General features: G+C 41.2%; 1 protein-coding gene across 2 annotated transcripts; it reads left to right on the top strand.

Annotated features, from left to right (window-relative positions):
• The first annotated feature begins 151 nt into the window (after window positions 1-151).
• Window positions 152-19,793, top strand: GGNBP2 (gametogenetin binding protein 2). 2 transcript variants are annotated; one of them, XM_063341659.1, is made up of 14 exons: window positions 152-275; window positions 1,011-1,142; window positions 4,969-5,049; window positions 7,110-7,363; window positions 8,362-8,460; window positions 11,614-11,727; window positions 13,430-13,633; window positions 14,656-14,830; window positions 16,360-16,554; window positions 17,199-17,349; window positions 17,534-17,659; window positions 17,742-17,893; window positions 18,297-18,545; window positions 19,180-19,793. In XM_063341659.1, the coding sequence occupies exons 2-14, from the start codon at window positions 1,050-1,052 to the stop codon at window positions 19,381-19,383; spliced, it is 2,097 nt and encodes a 698-aa protein (XP_063197729.1). In that variant the 5' UTR covers window positions 152-275; window positions 1,011-1,049; the 3' UTR covers window positions 19,384-19,793. The 2 variants fall into 2 exon arrangements, with proteins under 2 accessions (XP_063197729.1, XP_063197728.1); XM_063341658.1 differs by having other exon boundaries at window positions 13,430-13,639.
• The last annotated feature ends 1,816 nt before the right edge of the window (window positions 19,794-21,609 follow it).

The following is a 21,609-nucleotide window of genomic DNA, read 5'->3' as shown; positions in this document are numbered from 1 at the left end:
CTCCGGCGGCGGGGCTGCCATGTAACGGGCGAGCGGGCGCCTCCTGCGGGCAGCCCCGGGGGCGCCGAGGCGGAGCCGCGGCCCCGGGCCGGGGCGGGGAGGGGGGGGAACGGCGGGGCCACCGCCTCTCGCGAGAGGAGGGCGGGGCGGCCCGGGGCCGGCGCCTGTAGGGAGGGCCCGGGGAGGGGGAGAGGAAGGAGGCGGCTCCGTGGCGGAGCTCGGGGGTGTCCGCTCGCCTGTCAGAGCGCCCGGGCCGCCGACCCGCGGAGGAGCCGGTAAAGGCCCGAGGGGGACGAGGCGGCCGGTGGGCCGCGGGGAGGCGGGGGGAGAGGGAAGGCCGGGAGCTGGCCCGCCGACTTGCCCCCGTTCGGGGCTGCCTCCCCGCCATCGCCGCCCCGGGCCGGCTGGAGGCCGGGCGAGGACAGGGAGGAGAGGGGTGGGTCTGCCCGCCGCGTCGCCCCCTCCCTCGGCCTGACGGAGGGAGGTGGCCGCGGGCCCGGGCTGGGGAGTGGGAGGGCGGCGGGCCCCCTCCCCGCCAGCGGGTCTCCCGGGCGGGGTGAGGCAGGTGGAGGCGGCCCCTCGCCCCGCCGCTGCTCCTCTCCCTCCCCGGCCGCCGCGGGGCGGGACGGGACGGGAGCGGCGGAGAACCGCAACCCCGGCTGCGGGCTGGGCGGGTCCCCGCCGGCCTGTCTGGGCCGGTGGCGGCGGGAGGGGGGGGCTCCATCCCCCCTCCGGCCTTCCTCCCCCCGGCTGCGCCCCTCCCCGCCCTCCACCTCCTTTTTCTTCCATGTTATGTCGCATTTCCCAGCCTGCCCACCTCTCCCCTTCCCGGCCCGGCGGCTGGTTGAGTCCTTTCCAGGGCTGAGGCGGGCGGGCGGGCGTGGGCCGGGGCGGCGGGGCCGGCGTGGTGAATCAGGCGATGGGGTAAAGCAGGCTCGTCGCCGGGCTGGTGAAAGTGTGCCGGGGAAGCGCGGCGGGTATTTACCTCCCCGGGGTTTGGCTACTGACAGGCTGGAGCGGAGAGGAAGCAGCAGCAGACAGCGGCAGAGATGGCGCGGCTGGTGGCTGTTTGCAGGGACGGGGAGGAGGAATTCCCTTTCGAGAAGAGGCAGATCCCCCTCTACATCGATGACACCCTGACGGTGAGTGGCTGCGGCCTCCCCCGGGCACCCCCTCCGCCGTCCCCGCTCCCAGCATCTGCCCCGTGTTGCAATTCCCAGGCGAGGCCTTTCCTCCAGCCGGGCCTCCCCGGCTCCTCCTTTGCTCCCGCAGCGTTAATCTTCGGGACTTCGCAACACTTGGGGTTAGCAGCGCTTAAATGGGGCAACTTTTTTATCTGATTCCCAGCTCTAAAGACACGCAAACCGCACAATAACAAAGTTATTGCTGCGTTGGGGCCTGCGCCTAACTTATTTTTAAGTGGCAAGCGTGTCTCGCTGCCCAAGCCCAAATGTGGAGCAAAGCCATTTTTTCAGTTAATAAGGAAGGGAGCCATATTAACATTAAAACCCACCTTTCCAACTAGGCAGTTATTATGCTCTTAAACAGGCAAGAAAAGGCTGAAGGTGTTTCTGAAAGCTTTGGCTTAAAGCGAGGGTTATCAAGTCCGTCATAATACGCTGCTGTGTCTGCAGTAACAAATCTGAGCGAGTTTCTGTTTCAACGTGTTATTCTCAATTGAGAAACATGGGGGTTTTGCCATTTCCAGAAGATTCAGTGGAAAAATGAACTAAATGCAGCTTGCAGGCTGTCTAGTCTCTCTTCTCTTTCTCACGTGTTTAGAGGAAGGCGCAGAAATTGCATCGTAGGTGAACACAGAGCAAACGTAAAAAAAATGTCCCACTAGCCAGCTGTCATTTGTTTTAATCCTTAAGGTGTGAAAAGGTTGGGTTCAAAATAAAATTGGGCTTACATAGTGTAATTGGGTATCTTAATTATTCGTATTTGATTTCTGTCAGTGGTGTGACAGTACCTGCTGTTACTTGTAAAGTGGTGTAAAATGGATGAGCTTTAAATTCCTAATCTCATGTTTTAGTATGGGAGAATGCCTTACTTGCATCAGCTAACTTGATCAACTTTGTAATATAATTTCTTCCATCTTCAAGAACAAAACAATTGAATGTCTTCAGATAGTCTCCTAACCCTCCATCCCACTGTTAAAAATTACCTGTCTCAATCCCATCTTGTTTTGGTTCTTTTGAAGCAAGGATCTTTGCTGTATTTTAGTTTTGATCATTTTAAACGATGGCATATTATTAATTTACCAAATAGCATCACTAATTTTTTTTGGCTTTACATAGTCTGTCATTTCTGGTTAACTGTGCTTATACAGTGGGCAGAGTTTCCCCCTTAGCTGTCCAAAGCTTTCCTAGAGTGGTTGATTACCTGGAAAACCCAGTGCTATGTAGCAATAGTGTAAGTTTGAGGTTTTTTAATGTCTTGGCTGCGCCTTAAAAGTTATTTTGCCCCTCCATTCCCCATGTAGTTTTAATATCTTCGACTTCTCTCTCTTTTTTTTTTTCTCTTTTTTGTTTTCCTCTGGACCCCCTAATAAAAATTACCCATTAGATTGTGTCAAGCAGAAGACTTACTGTGCTCGTTACCCTTGTTGTGTTTAATAGGTTGAGAGAGAGAGAGTGAAAATTTGGCTGTACCAGGCGTCACATAAATGACTTCAACTGACCTAAAATTCCATTTGTGGTTTAGTTCCAGAATTTAATGCCCGGCCAGAACTTTGTGCAATTGCACTGTATTGTCGTTATCCTTCTACTTTTTACACCAGAGGCAAGCCATACTCAAGATGAAGAGGTTCCTATAGCTGTAAATCAGTTTTGTATCCATCTGGATGAAAGGCATTTATGCAAGTGCAAGTCATCCTTACCATGAAGAAATCTTATCTCAGGCCCATTTTTTTTTCCCATTATGTTGCTGTTGTTACAAAGTACTTGGATTTCTAGGTGGTTCTGGAGGCTTTTATTAAATAAATCTGCAGAAGCAAGTGAATGAACTCTTAGCTTCCTTGTCTTAGTCTTCTATAATTTATGTTTTAAATTCTTAATGAGAGCTATTGCAGGACATGCAGTTGTCTTTGAAACATAATTTTACATCTGCAGCATTATCTTTAAAAAATAGTGGTGTTTGTTGGTAGGAACTGGCTTCTGTTGCCCTCTTTTAAAACCCAAATTTTAAAAATAATGGGACTACTTAATTTCTGTTAGTCAGCGGGAGGACAATCTATGCCTTAAATCTAGAAATTGTGAATCAGTGATTGCAAATTAGTGAATGAATGGCCTATAATGCTCTTAAGCTTGTAACATTGCTTTGTAGTAGCATAGAAAGCTGTCTAGGTGCAACGTGGTAGTGCTCCTCTAAATGAACACTTTTCTGTTTCTTATGGCTCAACTAGAAATTAAAGGAAGTTTAAATATTTAACCCTTTTCATTTCTTAAGCAGCTTTTATGATTTCTAGAAGGCATTCCATTTGATGTGGTATTATGGGAATTTTTTCTTGTAGTTCAGAGTGTGATGGTGGTTGATGTTTAACCACTTAATCTAATCAGGCACATGAATTAATTTAGTCTTTGATAACTTCACTCTGTTGTACAAAGCACCTAAGGGTGTTGTCTGATAGTGGGAGATGAAGGTGATGGGGGGGGGGGTGGGGAAGCACAGATTTTTTGCTTCTCTCTGTTATTAGCTGATAGAGCTTTTACTTTTGCATGTAGCTCATTCCCCACAGAAATATCAAATTAGCAATGTAGGAAACCTGTAATTCCACAGCAAAAACCTGGGCAGCTGCTTAGTGTCCATGGGTCAGGGGCAAGGGAAACTCGAAGAGAAATACATGAGAGGTTAGAATTAGCCTGACTGTGGCACTGTTCTGTGCAAAGATAAGCCACCTGTGCTAGCATTCCAATTCTAGCACATACGAGATCGAAATATTGCCTTGCTTTCTGGCCTTAGAGAATAGATGTTTATTTTGGAGCGCTGTTGAGTGCCTGTAAAAGTAAATGTATGGGTTCTCTGGAGGTAGTGTCAGCAATTATGAAGACAGCAGGGAATTCCGTCTTTACTAAACAGTTGAGGGAAGGTGGAGGGAGGAGAAAAGATAAATTGGGCAGTTTCATTTGGTGTTGATTGGTATTAGAGTTATTAAGCAAAGTTGTTATTCTGTCTTTCAGATTTTAAAGTGAACTTTCAGTATTTATACTGATAAATTCTGTATTTCTCAGTTTGGACAAAGAAGACCAACTAAGCCAGTCTTTACTCATTTTTCTCCATGCCCGTAAAGTTGGATTTCTGACTGAAAATTATTTTACTAGCCCCCAAGAAATTGCCCTCTTTGTTGGTCAGTAATTATTAATATTTCCTTTACAATTACTTACGAGTAATCGCATTGTTCTGTAGGCTTGACATTTTACTTTGAGCCTCTTGAGAGTTGCAGCTGCAATTGTACAAAACAAAGTATACCTTGGAATACCTTGTTGGGTTAATATGGTTTTAAATTAGCCTTTGAAGGAGTCGACTCAGTCACTAAACTGTTGTGACTGTTTCTTCATGGCTTTATAAATGGAGTTAGGCTGTTGGCTCAATTTGGATCCTGGTGTGTTGAAGTACAATTTTATTTTTTTTTTAAACTGAAACAAGGTTTCAAGTCATGTAGATAGTCTACTATACTGATGTTCCCTTCAGCAACTTTTGCTTTCTCTCCAACAGCTACTTAAGAGTTGCCATTTATAAACTGCCTCTAGAACATTATATTAGTGAAACATCTAGTTAATTTGCTGAAACATTCACTACCTTAAACTGTTACTCTTATCCTGTCCCAAGCTTCAGATAGTTATGTGAAAAGAATGAGGATTTAACATAATTTCTGTCTTATTTCCCTCAAGGAAGTAAAATAAACTAATGCTCTGTGTTTGACTTTTTTTCTGAAAGCTTTTATTTCCCCCCCCCTCTCTTGAATAGATGGTGATGGAATTTCCTGATAATGTGCTAAACCTTGATGGACATCAGAATAATGGTGCACAATTAAAACAGTTCATTCAGGTAAATACATCCTTCTGTTTTTTAAGAAGACCACATATTGGAGCTTGCTTTCCTTAATTCCATGCTTTCGCTTCTCTAGGAGATTGTCACTCCTGGAATGACTTAAGACACGTCAACCTATATGCAATTACGTATTGGTACCAAAGTACACCGGGTGCACTCATTTTCTGTATTTCACAGCATTTATGTGTTGCTGTCTTGTGAGGAGGTAATTGCTGCATATCTAGTTAGAACTGTAAACTCTTTAAAACAGTGCATCTTCTGGTCACTGCCAATTTATACTTAATGGAAACTACAGTTTGTAAATACATTTTCATCTTATTGTTTCCTAAATACTTTTGAACTGCTTTTTCAAGTGCATTGCTCATGATTGAGTTCTTGTGATTTGTACCATGCCAAGATAGAATTAATTGCTAGTTTATAGATTACATGTAGTTGAATAGTGAGAGGCAGTTTTGTGGTGCCCCTGAAGCTTTAATTATAGAAACGTATCTGCTAACGCTCGGGCAAATAACTGTAGCACTGGAACACCTGCAGCAAAGAAAAAAGTTGTGCCAGTTGATGTCCAAAGGAACAGGCCAGTTTGCTGATACGCAGTTTGCACTCTTTCACTTGTGGTTTGACAGCAGCAGCTCAGGCATATGCTGCATATAAAGCATAGTTGTGTTGTGAAAATAGCTCGTTCCTGCTGCTGCTGTAACTAGGACTATTAATTACAGGAAAGAGGATTATTGCAGAGTGATATCGCTTGTCAGATTATTTAATGTGCCAGCCTTTAGGAGCACAAACCTTAACTGTTATCTGATAATAGCTTTACTTTTCATAACATGTATTACACAAAATCAGCTGAAAATATTTTCTCTTTTCAGTTGATGTATTTACACGTTCCATGTGATTGATTAGTTTTGCTATGTTGTGTGGTCTTTTCTTTCTCCCTCTAGAAGTTATGACAAGTCATTTCTACAGTAGGAGTGTTTAAGTGGTGTGATACGACAATAATACAGAAAATACTGTCATGGAAAAATATTCCCTGTGTAGATACAAGCTATACTTTGTATAACCAGGGAAAAAAGGACAGTTAATACACTGACAGGCCTCTGCTTTTACAGATGATGTTGGAAAGTGCCAGTAGTGCTGGTAATCTAAGTTAATGTGTTGGTTGGTGTGTGAGGAAGGGACCCTGTCTTCTGCATAGCTGTGCTAGTGGCAGTTCGGTGTTGATGAAGTTCAAGCCAGTAATTTAGCAGTTAGAAGAAGAAATAGCAGAGTATGTGTTTTTTGTGTGTATGTGTGCCTGGATGTGTTTGACAGAGCAACCAGGAGAAGCTCCTAAAATTGTTTATTGATGTAAGAAATATTAGAAGGTGTTGTCTTTAATGATCTATTATTAGCACACATTGGATGTTTGCTATTGAAGTAAAATGTTTCATCCTGAATAGTAATGTGTGCACTTATTTTTTAATTTCAGGTATTAGAATTGTAATGTGAAATGGTATTTAGCTTTCCAGGAAAAATATTGTTAAATTGTCTTGGTGTGAACAGAACAAGTTTGTTGTAAATGAGTTTTCCAGCCAATGAGTGTCCAAGAATTTCCTTTTTATGTGCCAAAGATAAAATGAGCGTGAGTAGAAGATGAAAACTTGCACAGTTGTTTGTGAGACTCTTTATTCCTTTACTAAAACATCTGTGCTGAGGTGGAGAAAAAGGGGCTTCCTGATAAGGACAGGGAGGTGTGCTGTTTGTTCAGAAGCAGCATTTGCTGATCTGAGTGGTAGGAGGCGGGAACAAGAGGAGAAAAAAATATTAGCTTCCTTTCAGAGAGCAGACTGTAAGACTTGAAGCAGAATTGCTGCTATGATCTTTGCAAGCGTGGTTTTGTTCATATAGTGAGTGTTTTCAGTGATCTACAGTAAGACAGTGACCTGAAACTCTGAGCACTGCGTACAGTTTCCGCAAGTGTATTTCGATGAGGAAATGATGTTGGAGGCGAAGAAATCTTGAATAGTTTGATGTGTTTTTATATATTTATTTTAATTATTTAATTTCTCATTCTTTTTTAGAGACATAGCATGCTTAAACAGCAGGATCTAAATATTGCCATGATGGTGACATCGCGTGAAGTTTTGAGTGCACTTTCTCAGCTGGTCCCATGTGTTGGCTGCCGTCGGAGTGTGGAACGTCTGTTTTCTCAGCTTGTGGAGTCTGGAAATCCAGCGCTTGAGCCCCTAACAGTAGGGCCAAAGGGCGTTCTTTCTGTAACTCGAAGCTGTATGACTGACGCAAAGAAGCTCTATACACTGTTTTATGTGCACGGGTAAGTTAGACCCACAGCTGTCTTAGAACTGCGTAGGTAATAACAATCTGGGGAAAAGGGATGATACTTTCTGTGCATTTGGCTTTGTAGCTTTCTCGTTGCTCATACTGAATTGTCACGAGTTTGAATGTTATAGTATGTACTTGTCTTTTACAGCTGCGTTAAACTAGTTATTTCCTAAACTGGGAAAAAAGAAACCCAAAACACCTAATCTTTCATATCATCAGTTGCAATGCCACGATTGCAATTGGAAAATACCAATATTAAAATGTTTCGTCATTAATCTGAAATAGGAATTGTGGGTTTTTCATGATCTGTGGAAGAAGTGTGTTACTTTGCATTTAAAAATTAAAAAAGTAATAATTCAACAGCCCCACCACCACCCCCCCCAAAAATCCCCCAAACCCTTTCTACTCTTGGGTAGAAGAGTAACACTGAGAAAGTGAAACCTCCTGGGTTTAGCTAGCACAATAAATAAATAGTCTCAGTCTCAGTGCCATTTGTTTCTCAGCTGTCAGCGGACCAAACAGTGACTGCTCACCACAGTGTGCCTTTGCCTGCCAGTTGGCTTCAGCTCATTCTAATTGTTGCTCCAGTTAGCAGCCCAGTGAGAAGCAGGAGAAGTTAGTGCAGAGCTGGGGAAGTTGAGATTTGGAGGGTGAGGTAGTGTAACTTGATAAAGCGGTTGTAGTGGTTCCCTACACTTTTGAAATAGGTGTCATTGCTTGAGGTCTGTTACTTATGCAGTTATGCAATAGCTTTTTAGTTGTGGGTTGTCTTTATCTTGCTTGCTAGGAATTGTCTGGAAATCTGTACTGGATTGTCCTTTTGTACTGCAGGATTGTATGGCATAAGAAGTAAAAATGGGGATAGGAAGAAAGTTTTAGATTTAATGTTCATTAGCGTACTTGTTTCTGATACACGAGCTGAATCAATCCCTTTAAAATTTCTCTGGATAACCATGCCTTCAGAATACTAAGTTACACTTTTTTCCTTAGGTCCAAACTGAATGATATGATTGATGCAATTCCCAAAAGTAAGAAGAACAAGAGATGTCAATTACACTCCCTGGATACACACAAACCAAAACCTTTGGGGTAAGTCTGTATTTAACATGCACAATTCAATCCAAAATATTTTAAGGACCCAAACTATTGATACTAATTTATTTTGAAGCACTGAGATCAATTCTTACGCTGTTATCTGTTTGCCAGAGTAGTAATCTCCAAGATACTTGGATTATAGTAGACCCAAATAGTTGTGGGGGAGAGGAACAGACGCACCCAGGAGTCTTTGGCGTGCTGTAGGGCATGAGCCTTTCTCCGTAGGCTTTCATGAGAAGGTAGCTCTTTTTTGCGCAGTAAGAGTGACAGTCTTATCAGTAGGATGTTTAATACTTTCCCCACTGTCCTTGGTCACACTTTGACTGGACAAAACTAGTGCTATAAGGTCTTCTGCCCTCCCAGTGTAAGATCTGTACTCCTTCCTCAGTGTGCCCTTTGTCAGAGCTCCCTAAGGCAGCTGCTGATGCTCTTGTATGAAATCTGAGGCTACTATATGATATCAGCCATTTCCCAAAACTTGCTTGTTAGTTCTAGCTGTTCCATTTTTTGCCTCTTGGCTGTTGGACCTTTTACTTTGTTGTGGGTTTTTTTACTTGTTTTGTTTTTTTGGGTTGTTCTTTTTTTTTGTATAAAAATATCCATGTTTAATTTCAGAACCAGTTGCCAAAACGCAACTTGGCCATTACAAACCAGTGCTCTCTGATGTGCTTTTCATATCTCGCTGACATAACTTGGCATATAGTCTGCTCAGGGCATGGATGGCTTCTGCATTGTGATGTAAACAACGCTCTAGAAAGGCAAACTGGTTTTTGTGCTCTACACCAAAATGATCGATCAGCAGTTTTTCTCCCATTGAGGTGAAAGGGTACATGCTAAACAAATATACACCATTTTGCTTGGGTTTATTAAAAATGCCCTGCACAACTGTTAATAGAGGGCTTTATTGTGGTTGGGCTGCAGGGTTAAAACTAAAACTCTGTAAAATGTATTTTCTCAGAATGTGACAGCATGTTTTGAATACGCTGGTGAAAAAGATGCATATGTGCTTCTGTCTTGAAGTTGAAATGGTTTATTCCAGCTGGTTAACCAGAAAAACACTTCCTGTGAATCTGTTGTGGATTTTGGGGGGAGGGGTGTTTCTCGTTTGTGGGGTATCTTTTCTTTTTATGTTTTTATATGATGACCAATAAATTTGGCTACTATGCTTACTTGGAGTGTCCAGGACCTTTTTTAGTCAGTTGTGTTCTGCTTCTGGTTAAGCATACAACCTGTGAAAGCTTGATCACGGTTTCCAGTTACAGGACATGTATTTTTCTACGCAGACTGGAGTCTCTTTGGGTTTAGATAAATCCCCTGAGATGCTAGGCATGTGGAATTTGACACTTGATTTTTACTTGTGCTGCTTGAGGATAGTGGTAGCTAATCATTACCTCCTATTATATTTTGGTTACAGGCCTTTCATATAATTAGTTTAAAGCTTGTGTTACATAAGCAAAAGATCATAGGGGTATAGGGGTGTATTTTTTTTTTTTTAAAATAAAGCAAATCCAAAGCTTTATGAAAGTTAATTTTTTTTGCTTTCTTTTTAGTAAGATTGATCTTTTCTGTATAAGAACATATATCGTGGAACCTGCACTTACCATTTTGGCAAGGCAGAACAATTCTGAAACTGAATGGAGAGGAAAATGCTGCTTTAATTTCCTTGATTCATGCTGGAATAAATCCCCTTAGTATTTTGAATGCTGGCAGGTTAATAGGGAATATGTGGAAGGGCAGTATTTTAATATACTGCAAGTAAAGCTTTCAGCTTTATCTGATAACGTGGCTTGTGGACAATCAGTGTAGTTTGCTAAAGAAACACGGCTTGCACTCTGCTTGCTCAGTCGCTGCCCGTTTGTTGTGCTACAGAAGTGATCAGGGTGTATCAGTACTGATATTTCTCCAAATAAATCTGCTGCCTTGAGTGGAAGCAAATCTACTAACAGCCTAGACATGGAGGCGTCAAATACAATTGTCTTACAGAACAAATTTTATTTATCAGCTTAGAGCTTCTGCTTGACTTCATTACAAGAAACTTCTTCAGCTGAGTTGCGTCTGTTAGGCATTTTATACGCACACAAAAGGCTTTGAGTTGTAATTGTGTGTTTAATTATACAAGTTACGTAACTAGCTAATACCACTTGAGAGTTACTTGATGTCCTCAGTTTCAATGTGCCTGCTTTATGGCTACACGGTTCCATTTGGGGTGAAGGAGCATTTTAACCTCTCATAAATGCAAGCCGTATGATCTGGCAAACTAGATAATAGCATAGATAAATACTCTAGAGGAGCTAATTATTAAATAAGAGTGCTTTTTTCCCCCGTCTTCGTACTCTGTTGTATCCATACATGAGCTTAAACAGAAATGACCGTTCTGATAAAATGTCAAGTGTAGGCAAGCCTGTAAGTAAACATGACTTGCCATTTAAAGTTTGTTCTTTGCTCCATAAGTGTACTTTTAGCATATCCAAACGTGTGTTATAAAATTTTGTGGGTTTTTTTAACAAATTTTGGAAATTTAACGTAGAGTGTTTTATGATTTCTTATGGTGGTAGATGATTGGAAGTTTGGGGGTTTTGTTTTGCTTTTTATTTTGGGTTTTTGGTTTTTGTTGTGTTTTTTTTAGTAGTCATATGAAATTTAATTTGACAGAAGTATTAAAACTTGTGTATGTTTATACTTAAGTAATATTCTGAAAAGTTACTCCTAACTTTCAGCTGTAACTTTAAAAAGTCATTATGAATCTGGATTTATAAACACAGACAGCAAAATTTATATCTCATGTCTTACCCTAACTTCACTGGAAGTTAATGCTTAGCCTATAAAGGATTAAAAGTAAGTGAAGGAACACAGTAGCATTTTCATGGCATTTGTTTAGGAAAAATAACTAGTTCATAATGTATAGGCTTAAAAAAAATGTTTTTTAATACTATGTGACAGTGAAGGGAGAAGTAGCACACTCAGTACAGAGAAATTAAATGCAGATAAGAAAAATAGTGAAGACAGAAGGAAGGAGAGGAAGTGTAGCATCACTTTCTACTGTGGACCTTTCCAGGGAGCAGTCAGGTAAACTAATGATGCGTTATTTTGCTGTTTTTCTAAACCCCAAACAGGATAATGTAGTCTTTTGTTTCTTATGATTTGCAGGGGTTGTTGGATGGATGTGTGGGAGCTCATGTCCCAGGAATGCAGGGATGAAGTAGTTTTAATTGACTCTAGTTGTCTTTTAGAAACATTAGAAACCTATCTACGAAAACACAGGTATGTTGATGAACAAAGACACACTTTCGTGTTGAGGAATACATGCTGCTTTTTTTTTTTTTTGAATCAAAATGTCTGTAGAGTTCGCAAAATATTTAGAAGTGTAGAGGATTCTTCTGATGCTTGTCTAAAACATAAGATCTAAGCTTCGTGATGATGGAGGACCTTGACATTGTAACAGTTGATGAGACTAAGATAGTGAAATATTCTTTGGGTTCTACCTATTGTTTCAGGTTACGATAGGGGAAATGCAGAGACCTCAGATGAAGTCATAGCTACTTGTCTTAATATTTTTGGTTAGGATTAAATTATGATTTACAATTTGATGTATTAAAACTGTGTATACTCTTTCCCAAGTAGCCTGCTCTGTTCGGGACTATGCCTTCTTTTAGGCTTTCAAAAAGTATGTGCAATTTCGAAATAGTATGAGCTGAACTAATAGAAGCAGACTTTAGGCTTGGTGTTGCTTGTAAATCACTGTTTTAGAACAGTTGTTTATGACTTGGTAGTGCTAGTGCTATTAAGTCTCTCTTGTGGGGGAAAAAATAGGCCACTAAATTATTGTTGCATGCGTATGGTAGCTACCATGCTGATTAAAAAGTTTTGATTTCCAGTAGTCTCAAGGTTCTGATGTAAACTGGGCGGGGGGGGGGGGGGGGTGCACAGATGGGTGCGGGGGTGGTGGTGGTGTGGAAATAACACTTTGGAAACAAAATAACTTTAATCTCCTGTGACATTAAACATGGTGTTGGCAGCGTTCCTGATGCTAACCTGCAATAATATTACTGTTTTCTTTCCTTTCACCACAGAAACTAGCCAGTTATCATAGTTCTATCAAACATCAAAATATGTTTGACTTAGTGTTGTCAAGTGGCTGGGCAAACTAGGAAAGGGAAAAACACCGTGCAGAGATGGCGTGAAGAGCCAGCTTTTCAAGCTGAAATGTGAGCAGCTTGTCTGACTTGCATTTTTAGAATAATACAGCAAGAGGTTTTGTAGCTTCTTGAAGATTACTCCTCTTATAAAATAGAATGAGCTTAATTTGGTTGTATTTTGATTACAGTAGACTTCATAACTATACTCTCCTCATATTAGTTATCTGAGCTATCACATGTTTAAATTGAATATACTTTGTGTTATAAATAAACCTTGTTTGGCTATCTGCGCAGTAATCTAATAATTCAAAATATGTTTAAAGGTGCTTGTAGTGGAAACACCGCTCTAATACAGCAGGCAACAGAGGGAACTTTTTCTCTTACTGCTTATCACTCACTTGAGTATATTTTAGATAATTGCTATAAAGTACCTTGGAGTGTGTTACTTGGGAGGAATTTTGTCCTGGCTTGTACTAACGATTCAGTTTGTTCACTATTAGACTTCTGATCTTTGAATGAATATGGAATTGCACATCCATGTAGGAATTCCTTTATTTTAACAATTAGCTTGATTTATGCCTTGGAGCGCGAAAGTTGATATCCAGCCTTGTAACATATGATAGGTAGTATAATGCATATAGTAAACTTAAGTGGCTTACAGCCAAAGGCTTGCTGTTTTACCTTTTGAAGTAACATAAACCTTACATGACCTAGCTTAAATATAGCATGCACTATTAAATATCTCAGTATATCATCACTTAGACTAAGCGTGTCTAAATTTCTGCTTGAATAAGGATTCAGTTCTGTGATGTTCTGTTTTAACACAGGTTTTGCACTGACTGCAAAAATAAAGTACTTCGGGCGTACAATATTCTTATCGGTGAGCTAGACTGCAGCAAAGAAAAGGGCTACTGCGCTGCACTTTATGAGGGTTTGCGTTGCTGTCCCCATGAACGTCACATACATGTATGCTGTGAAACAGATTTCATCGCACACCTATTGGGTCGAGCTGAACCAGAGTTCGCAGGAGGGTATGAGTATGTAATTTGCTAGAGTGGGCTATCTAGCGCTTTGCTTCTTTATTTTATTATTGAATGTTTTTTGCAAAAGTGATTTTTGCCTCCTTGCTGCATAATAAACTTCTGAATGTAAATATTTGTATTGAAGTAGGCTTTCAAGATAGTGCTTCAAAGTAGGGAAGATTTTATATGTGCTTTTGACTTTAAAGTGCATTTAACTCTGAAGGCAAGACTGAAACAAACTGCCAAATGTCTTCTAGTTCATTTGTTCACTCACCAGGGCTGCCTGCTTTTCCACTGAGGTGTTCAAAAAATGCGAAATAGAAAGAGAACCTTGGTTGACAGCTTTACCAAATGCCAAGTGTTCAGTTTGGGTTTGTTGCCATTTGTATATTATAGTGATTTCTGAACCTCTTTTAGCATCTTAAAATCTTCCAATGAAAAATACAATTCCGAGCTCAATATTTTTAGAGCTCAATCCGAACTGTTTGATTAGGAGGGCAAATCCTTTATAATGGTTTTTCTTTAATAGATGGTAGATGCAGATCAATGCTGAAATATTTTTAATTTGTACGGTAAGTAATGTATAAACTTCTGTGCGTGTTTATTCGGCTTCAGTTAACTGACGCATAAATGTCTAGGAAGCTGAAAGAGTTGCTATATAAACTAAATACAGATTCTGTGAAACAAAAGAATGGCTGCATCTCTCTGGCATTAAGGCTCTGCTGATCGCTTCTAGCAGGAGCAAGCAGAGACTGATGGGGCAACACCTTCAGAAGTCACAGTTGGGAAGGCATAGTGCAGCTCAGCAGTGCCGTGCAGAGATTAACGTGTTAGGAATGCAGTGCTGGTTTTGACCTGGTCCTTTCTATTTTGCATCCGCATGCAGCACAGCAGAACTCGATTTAAAAGCTGTTCATGCAAACATATCTTCAGTTGTACATAAAGAAAATACGTCACTGAACTGCTTTGATCTCTTGGTAGACTTCCAGCTGCTTTAACCATACTATACTTTGGTTCAACTCTTCCTTTAGACGAAGAGAAAGGCATGCTAAGACAATAGACATAGCCCAAGAAGAAGTTTTGACCTGCCTGGGTATTCATCTTTATGAAAGATTACACCGAATCTGGCAAAAGTTGCGGGCTGAGGAACAAACATGGCAGATGCTTTTTTACCTAGGTGTTGATGCTTTACGCAAAAGCTTTGAGGTAAAAATCAAATTTTATCTAACTTGTATTTGACTTGCTGTAGTAACTGTGTGCGTTTTCACTACAATTATTTTTCTGCTTTCTACTAACGTTGGGCTGGAAGGAGCTTCAAGGGTGTTGCGTTCAATCCCTTGTTCACGGCAGGCAACAGTTGTGTAATGTCAATGCATAGCACAACTGCGTTGCATTCCCACGTGAAGTCTACTGGAACATAAAAGATTGAGGCTTGCTTTTACTTTCCAAGCTGCATGTTACAGTACGCTGGGTCTTCTGTGTTTTTAATTCACGGTGAATGTGTTTCTACCCAGTAGCATTTAAAGTAGCTCTGGCTACAACAGTTTTTATTTGGCTTATTAGTAAAAATGGAGGATGTGCTTTTGAATTACAAACGCAGCTGCGAACTCTTGCATTCAGCGTGTTCCAAGTGCACTCTGTAATCCTGTGGGATCTTGAACTTCCCACAGAACTCCATGCGATTCCTTTAACGTATGTCAATAGCATACTTCCCCTTCAGTATGACATAGATCTTTTTTGTTTTATCTTCCAGTCGTAATGCCTGTTCTCTCTAAAAACTTTTAAAACGTCGGAGGAGGAGGAATAAAATCAGTTTGGGAAAGATCATACTGGAACCCTAACCTAATTAGTTCTTGGGGTTTTTTTACAAGTAATTTTTTTTAAAGACTTACAATGCTATGGAAGGGGCATTGGACTGGGTACGCTCTGGCATTTTTGTCCTGATTTTTTTTTTTAATCTAGTAAACTATGGTGTTGAAAACTCATTTACATTGTAAAATTTGGGTCATTATACTGGTGTGCAAGGTTGGTGATGAATTTGAAGTACAGAACTGTTATATATTTATATGGAGGCCTTTCCTAAGGTGAGCGGGAATGGTGATGTCTCATTTTGGCTTAAGGAGTTCCCAGAGTGATCTGAAACACACACCCCCCCGCCATGAATTTGGTTTTACCTCTGTAGGAGCGTTGATCCAGAATAGTTTACTAGTTGATCTATATTCTTTTAACTTCGTATGTAGGTGTGCCATTATGGTATATGTTCTAAATTCAATATTAAGGAACATGTTTAGATACATGCTATATTTAGAGATATGTCTACACCTCACAATTGGCCTGCCTAGAAAATCAGTTAGGTTTTTCACTGGTTACCGTAGACAAAGAGCTGCAGGAATTCTGTAGCGGTAGTTCTAATGTGTTTTTCTGTGCTGCTGTGTTAGAGTATCTACCATGTAAACACAGATCCAAAACCGCATTCAAGTCTGCAACTTTTTACTGAAAATTGTGACTTTGGGCTGCAAGTTAAACGCAATGCTCCCCCTGTACGTATATCTTCCCCGGCAAACTAAATTTAGTGACTGAATCTGGATAGGCGTTTTTCTTCTCTAGTCAATAGTTGTGTTGCTGTGACTTTACAATAAAAAGTACTTACCAGCTGTTTTCCTCCTCCTCTTTTATAAATGTAAAAGCTTGAATTGTGTTAACATCTATAAATAGATCTAACCTCTTATAAACAGATGGCTGTGGAAAAAGTGCAGGGTATTAGCCGATTGGAACAGCTCTGTGAAGAATTCTCAGAAGAAGAAAGAGTGCGAGAGCTTAAACAAGAGAAGAAGCGCCAAAAACGAAAGAACAGACGGAAAAATAAGTGTGTGTGTGAGATCCCTACTCCTTTGCAGGCAACAGAAGAGAAGGAAATAAATCAAGCAAAGGTAAAGATTGATAGCTGTGGCTTTCTGCTGGTGTTGAATCATCTAGTTTGGCGCTTTGTTCATCAGCTCACTGTTCCATGTTAGGATTCTTGAGAGGTTTTTACTGTATTTCGGTTTTGGGAACTAGTTTTTGATCGCTAGTGGAATTTAATACTTTTTCATAGTATGGTCTTTTTGTAAAGTAGTTGCCTGGAACTCCATAGATTTTGAGGGTTTGGTGGTTTTTAAAAAACCAAAATCCTAAATCTAGGGGGTCAGGTTATTCTAGAATATTTTTTATCTACCTTTTCTTAAAGATTACTTAGAATATGGGAATTCAACTGTTCGTTGCAGACAATTACCATTAAATTTGGGGGGAGGGGAAAGCTTTAATTGACTAAGTAAGTGCAATTATTATTCTGGATCTCGTGACTGAACTCAGTGGGCTAGCTGTAGGTCATATTATTGTAGGGAAAGTAGCTTGGCCTTGTTGGTTTTGTTTTTTATTTTTTTAGTTGTCTTGTACTTATGGAGAATTGCAAGCAATGCCGTGGCTGTTATCAGTCAGTGTCAGCTGATTTTGCTCATGGAAAGAGTATCGTTTATAAAGATGCTGGCTGAGCTACTTTCAGTACTTGCAAGTAGTTTTTTGTTTTTGTTTTAAGGAAAATTCGAACTTCACGGAAAGTAGTTGCAAAGCCTGTGGTAGCAGCGAAGAAGCTAACAATTGTGTAGAAGTAATTGTTACTAATGAAAGCACTTCTTGCACCTGTCCTAGTAGCGGTACCCTATTAGGTTCACCTAAAATCAAGAAAGGTATGTTCAATGGCATTTATTTTTTTTTTTTAATTTTTAAAAACATGTACCATTTGCGGGATAAACAGCGCTCAGCTATTTTTAAAAAAATAATTCTTTCGAAAGAACTCTTCCTTGTTAGAGGCATAACTAAAGAATAAGCAACAGCTATTACAGCTTACCCTAACTTTTCACTTCGTCTCAGGTTTATCTCCGCACTGTAACGGTAGCGATTGCGGGTACTCATCGAGCATGGAGGGCAGCGAAACAGGATCCCGAGAGGGATCAGATGTGGCCTGCACTGAAGGCATTTGCAACCATGACGAAAATGGTAGGTTTGCTAAAAACATGATACTGGTTTAGTATCCGCAAAACTTAATGTATCTGAGAAGAAAATTGTCTGTCTTTTGCAGGAGACGATTCGTGTGTCCATCGCTGTGACGACAAAGAGGAGGACGGAGATAGCTGTGTGGAATGTTGGGCTAATTCGGAAGAGAATAACACAAAAGGCAAAAACAAAAAGAAGAAAAAGAAAAGTAAAACTTTGAAGTGTGAGAATGAACATGTAAGGAACATAGCTATTCCAGAACGCTTATTTAAATGCATACATTTTAAAGTCGTTACAAAAGTATTTCAAATAGCGATTGTGACTAACGCTGTAAATGCGGTGAGGAGGATCTTCTGTTACCTCTCCATCCGAGTTTTGAGATCAAGGTCCTTCCTAGAACGGGTTGTGGCGAAGGAGGCTCTTCTCTCCTATATTCTGAAGCATGCGCACTTCTGTGCGCTTGCAGTGAACTAACATGCCATTCCCCGTTCCTCCCCAGGCACATGTATTTAAAAAAAAAAAAACATTGCTCTCTTTTCGAACTCTTTCCTTTCCTCTTTCCCTCCTGCCTCCATCTGAAACTTGAATGTTTCGGGTTTAACGCTGCTGGTAGTTCATTACAGGCTATTTTCAATTTTAGATTCAGAAACTTGGAAGCTGTACGGCAGATCCAGGTAACAGAGAGACCTCAGGAAATATCATGCACACAGAGTTTCATCGCGACAAGACCAAAGACACACATGCCGAAAGCTGCTGTAGCTCAGAAAAAAGTGGGCAGCAGTTGCCTTGGTTTGAGCATATGAAAAACGTGTCACAGTTTGCAGAACCTACAGAAATGTCACTTGTTCCTGATACTGGAAAAGGTGCCAAGAGCTTAGTGGAACTCCTTGTAAGTAACCGCTTACTTTGAATTTTAGGCTGTAGCGTACTGCTTTCGATCCTTGGGATCGAGGATGGGGTTTAGAACTCAAATCCCAGTGAAGAATGTTACAAGAGAGAACGTAACTGAACCTGACATTCACAGCTTTCTCTCCCAGTGTTTAGTTTGTTTGCTTTTGCGTGTTCTCTGTGAAGTATATAACTGGGAGGCTTTGCAGAGGAGGGGAAATTGCCTGTCACTGGAATGCAAGTGACAGAACTTGTATTGTAAGTGTTCATTACCAAGGACTGTATTATTCCATAAAATGAAGCATGCATTATTGCTGCCTTCATGCCTCAAATATTACTTGCCCCCTACAAGCTCCTAGGATGAGTTTCTTCTCTCTCCCTTCCCTTCCCCTTGCTTTTTCTTCTTCTCTCTCTCTCTCTCTTTTTTTTTTTTTTTTTTTTTAACTGTGATAAAACCTATTCTCTTTCAATGGAAACGAGCACTGTGTGGAGGGGTGGCTGGGTGACCCGGGTAAGCCTTGCAGTGCCGTGACACGAAGGCTACATCTTTTTTCGGAGCAACTGTAGGCAATGCATGGGATCGCGGGACGGGCGTACGCACAGGACGGTTCCTAAATGCCTGTTTTCATTTGTAGGATGAGTCTGAATGCACGTCTGACGAGGAAATCTTTATCTCACAAGATGAAATACAGTCCTTCATGGCAAACAACAAGTCTTTCTACAGCAATAGAGAACAATACCGACAGCATCTGAAGGAGAAATTTAACAAATACTGCCGCTTAAATGATCACAAGGGGCCCATTTGTAACGGTTGGTTGACAACGGCTGGAGCGAACTAAATCCAATAACCTGGCTCTGTCTTTCACTGAAATTCTCAAGATGACTACTGCGCCTTCTCTTTCAAAAACTTAATTTAGTGACTTACGGCAAAATTTTATCTTAAATTAATGTGATTTTTTTTTCTTGTTTTTTTGGGGAGGCTGGTGGAGGTGATTTCATTAATTTTGTTCTTTCTTCAGGCTTGTATCTTTAGTTGAGTAGCTGTGCAAGCCTCTCTTATAATTTAAGCCATCTCTTTTCATTAAATGTTTCTCTTACTGTGAGACTTACAAAAAGCAAACTAGTGGCAAAGTAATGTTGTACCTATAATTCTGTACAGAATGACAATGAGCTGAATATAAGATTTTACAAATTAGACATCCATTTGCAAAATGTTTTGGATGTAATATGTTAAAAGCGCAATGTGCAAAATTTAAATAAAGAATATTTATTAATATGCATAGTAAAAGTTGGTGTACCCGTTTCTGCTTTAAACACTCCTTCCCAGCAGTCTGAATTCTTGTTCTTCAGGTGGACTTAAAGCTTCTGCCTGAGCCCATCGGAATGTAATTAAACAAAAGGCAGGCTTTCAACACACCTGGACGTTTTCTTAATGGAATAACGAGCTCTGTTCTGAGTTCAGGAGTGATTTTTGCATAAGTATCCTTTCGGCCATGTCTTGTTCTTACACACAGGGTATCTAATGGCGCGGCTTGTTTGTCAGAGGTGATTTGACACGCGGTGAAGGTGTGGGAGATGAAGGGGAAAAAAAAAAAAAGGCAGTTTAAAACCTGGTACTCAGTCAGCAGGAGCGGAGGTGGTGGTACGGTTTGCGTGGTCAGCATCCGAATTCACCCGAAGTCAGCTGCCACGAGCTGAATTCCGTGGCACTTACACCTTCATCTATTGGTGTGTATCTAGAGACGGAGGCCGTTCGTTGTACAAGTGCAATTCAACAACTGTAGGAATTAAAAATTATGTATGCAAATCAAAATCAAGATACAAATGTTTTCATAATAATAAAAAACCCCTGAATAACTTTTATATTTAAAGGGGATCGTGGTCTGTTAATACACACCCCCCACTTGGTTATTTTATAGCTGTTTTACAAAATCAGACATAAAAAGTACCTTCTTGAGTGAGCTTTAGCTTAATAATTTTTTTCCAAGTTAGCTGGTAATACTGAGAAATAGTCCCTTTGGTTAATAATTAAGATATTTACTGATTATTTCACTCAATTACAAAACACAGAAGAAAACTATGAAGATATGACTACTCCTTTTTTTTTTTTTTTTTAAATATGACGCTGCTTAGATTTTGGTCGCACCTGCCACTAAAAGGATAAGCTTTGCTGGCTCTGCAGCATTCCTAATCTGACACCAGCCTGGTTTGGATGCCCAAAGTCTTAGATTTGATAGATAATTTTGGCAAGAGCCATGAGCGCTTTCCCTCCCTCAGGGCTGTGGAGCCGTTGCCCACAGCAGGGACCGACCCGTCTCTTTATTCGCACTCATATATTATATTCACACATAGATATTCATATATGAATGCACATATATATATTCCCACAGATACGTTATACTATATTCCCTTTAGCCCACAGCAGTAGCGAAGGGCTCGCTGCCCCGTTTCCAGCCCAGATCTTTACTTCTGCCAAGTTTAAACAGAATTGTTAAATCCCAACCCTTTGCTGCGGCCGGCTGCGGAGAAGCAGCAAAACAGCACTAACATTCCCCCGATGGTCTTATTTCCAGAACCCGTGTTGCATTTTTGGTTGCTTTTTGATTTCTGTATGAAACGCTGAAGCAGCCTTCTCCTCCCCCCGCCGTACGAACGGGGGATTCAGTCAGTGACAGGGTTACGATCGAGCTCGGGTGATTACGGCGTGGTTGAAGAGGAGTTAACGCAGCCATGTCACGCTAATTAACGAGTTTGCATTTAAAGCAGCCCGTCTCCGTTCCTTACCCAGCCGACAGAACCTATTTTACCTTTAAAGCCGTTTTGCGGCCTTTCACCTTGCAGATTTCAGGACTCTCCCTTTTCCTTGGGGACGTTTTGGGGAGGAAAATCCCCAAACCCAGACAGCGCGAGCCGCTCGCGACCGATCTTCCCCCCGCCCCGCCGTTTTCCACCACGAGGGCTGAGCCCGCACAAACTCGGTGCATACGGGCCGTGGGGGCGAGGCCTGAGGGACACGGGCGTGGCCTGATGGATATGGGCGGGGCGGGGGCGTGGCCGCGGGGCGG

Source organism: Chroicocephalus ridibundus, chromosome 7, assembly GCF_963924245.1.
Source record: "Chroicocephalus ridibundus chromosome 7, bChrRid1.1, whole genome shotgun sequence".
Classification (NCBI taxonomy): domain Eukaryota; kingdom Metazoa; phylum Chordata; class Aves; order Charadriiformes; family Laridae; genus Chroicocephalus; species Chroicocephalus ridibundus.
This window is presented reverse-complemented; position numbering and strand designations above follow the sequence as displayed.

Excerpts from the sequence above, each read along its gene's own strand:
- GGNBP2 (XM_063341658.1), top strand. The coding sequence starts at position 1,050 with ATGGCGCGGCTGGTGGCTGTTTGCAGGGACGGGGAGGAGGAATTCCCT. Across the intron at positions 14,831-16,359 it reads CTTTACGCAAAAGCTTTGAG|ATGGCTGTGGAAAAAGTGCA; the intron begins GTAAAAATCAAA and ends TCTTATAAACAG. Across the intron at positions 17,350-17,533 it reads TTCACCTAAAATCAAGAAAG|GTTTATCTCCGCACTGTAAC; the intron begins GTATGTTCAATG and ends ACTTCGTCTCAG.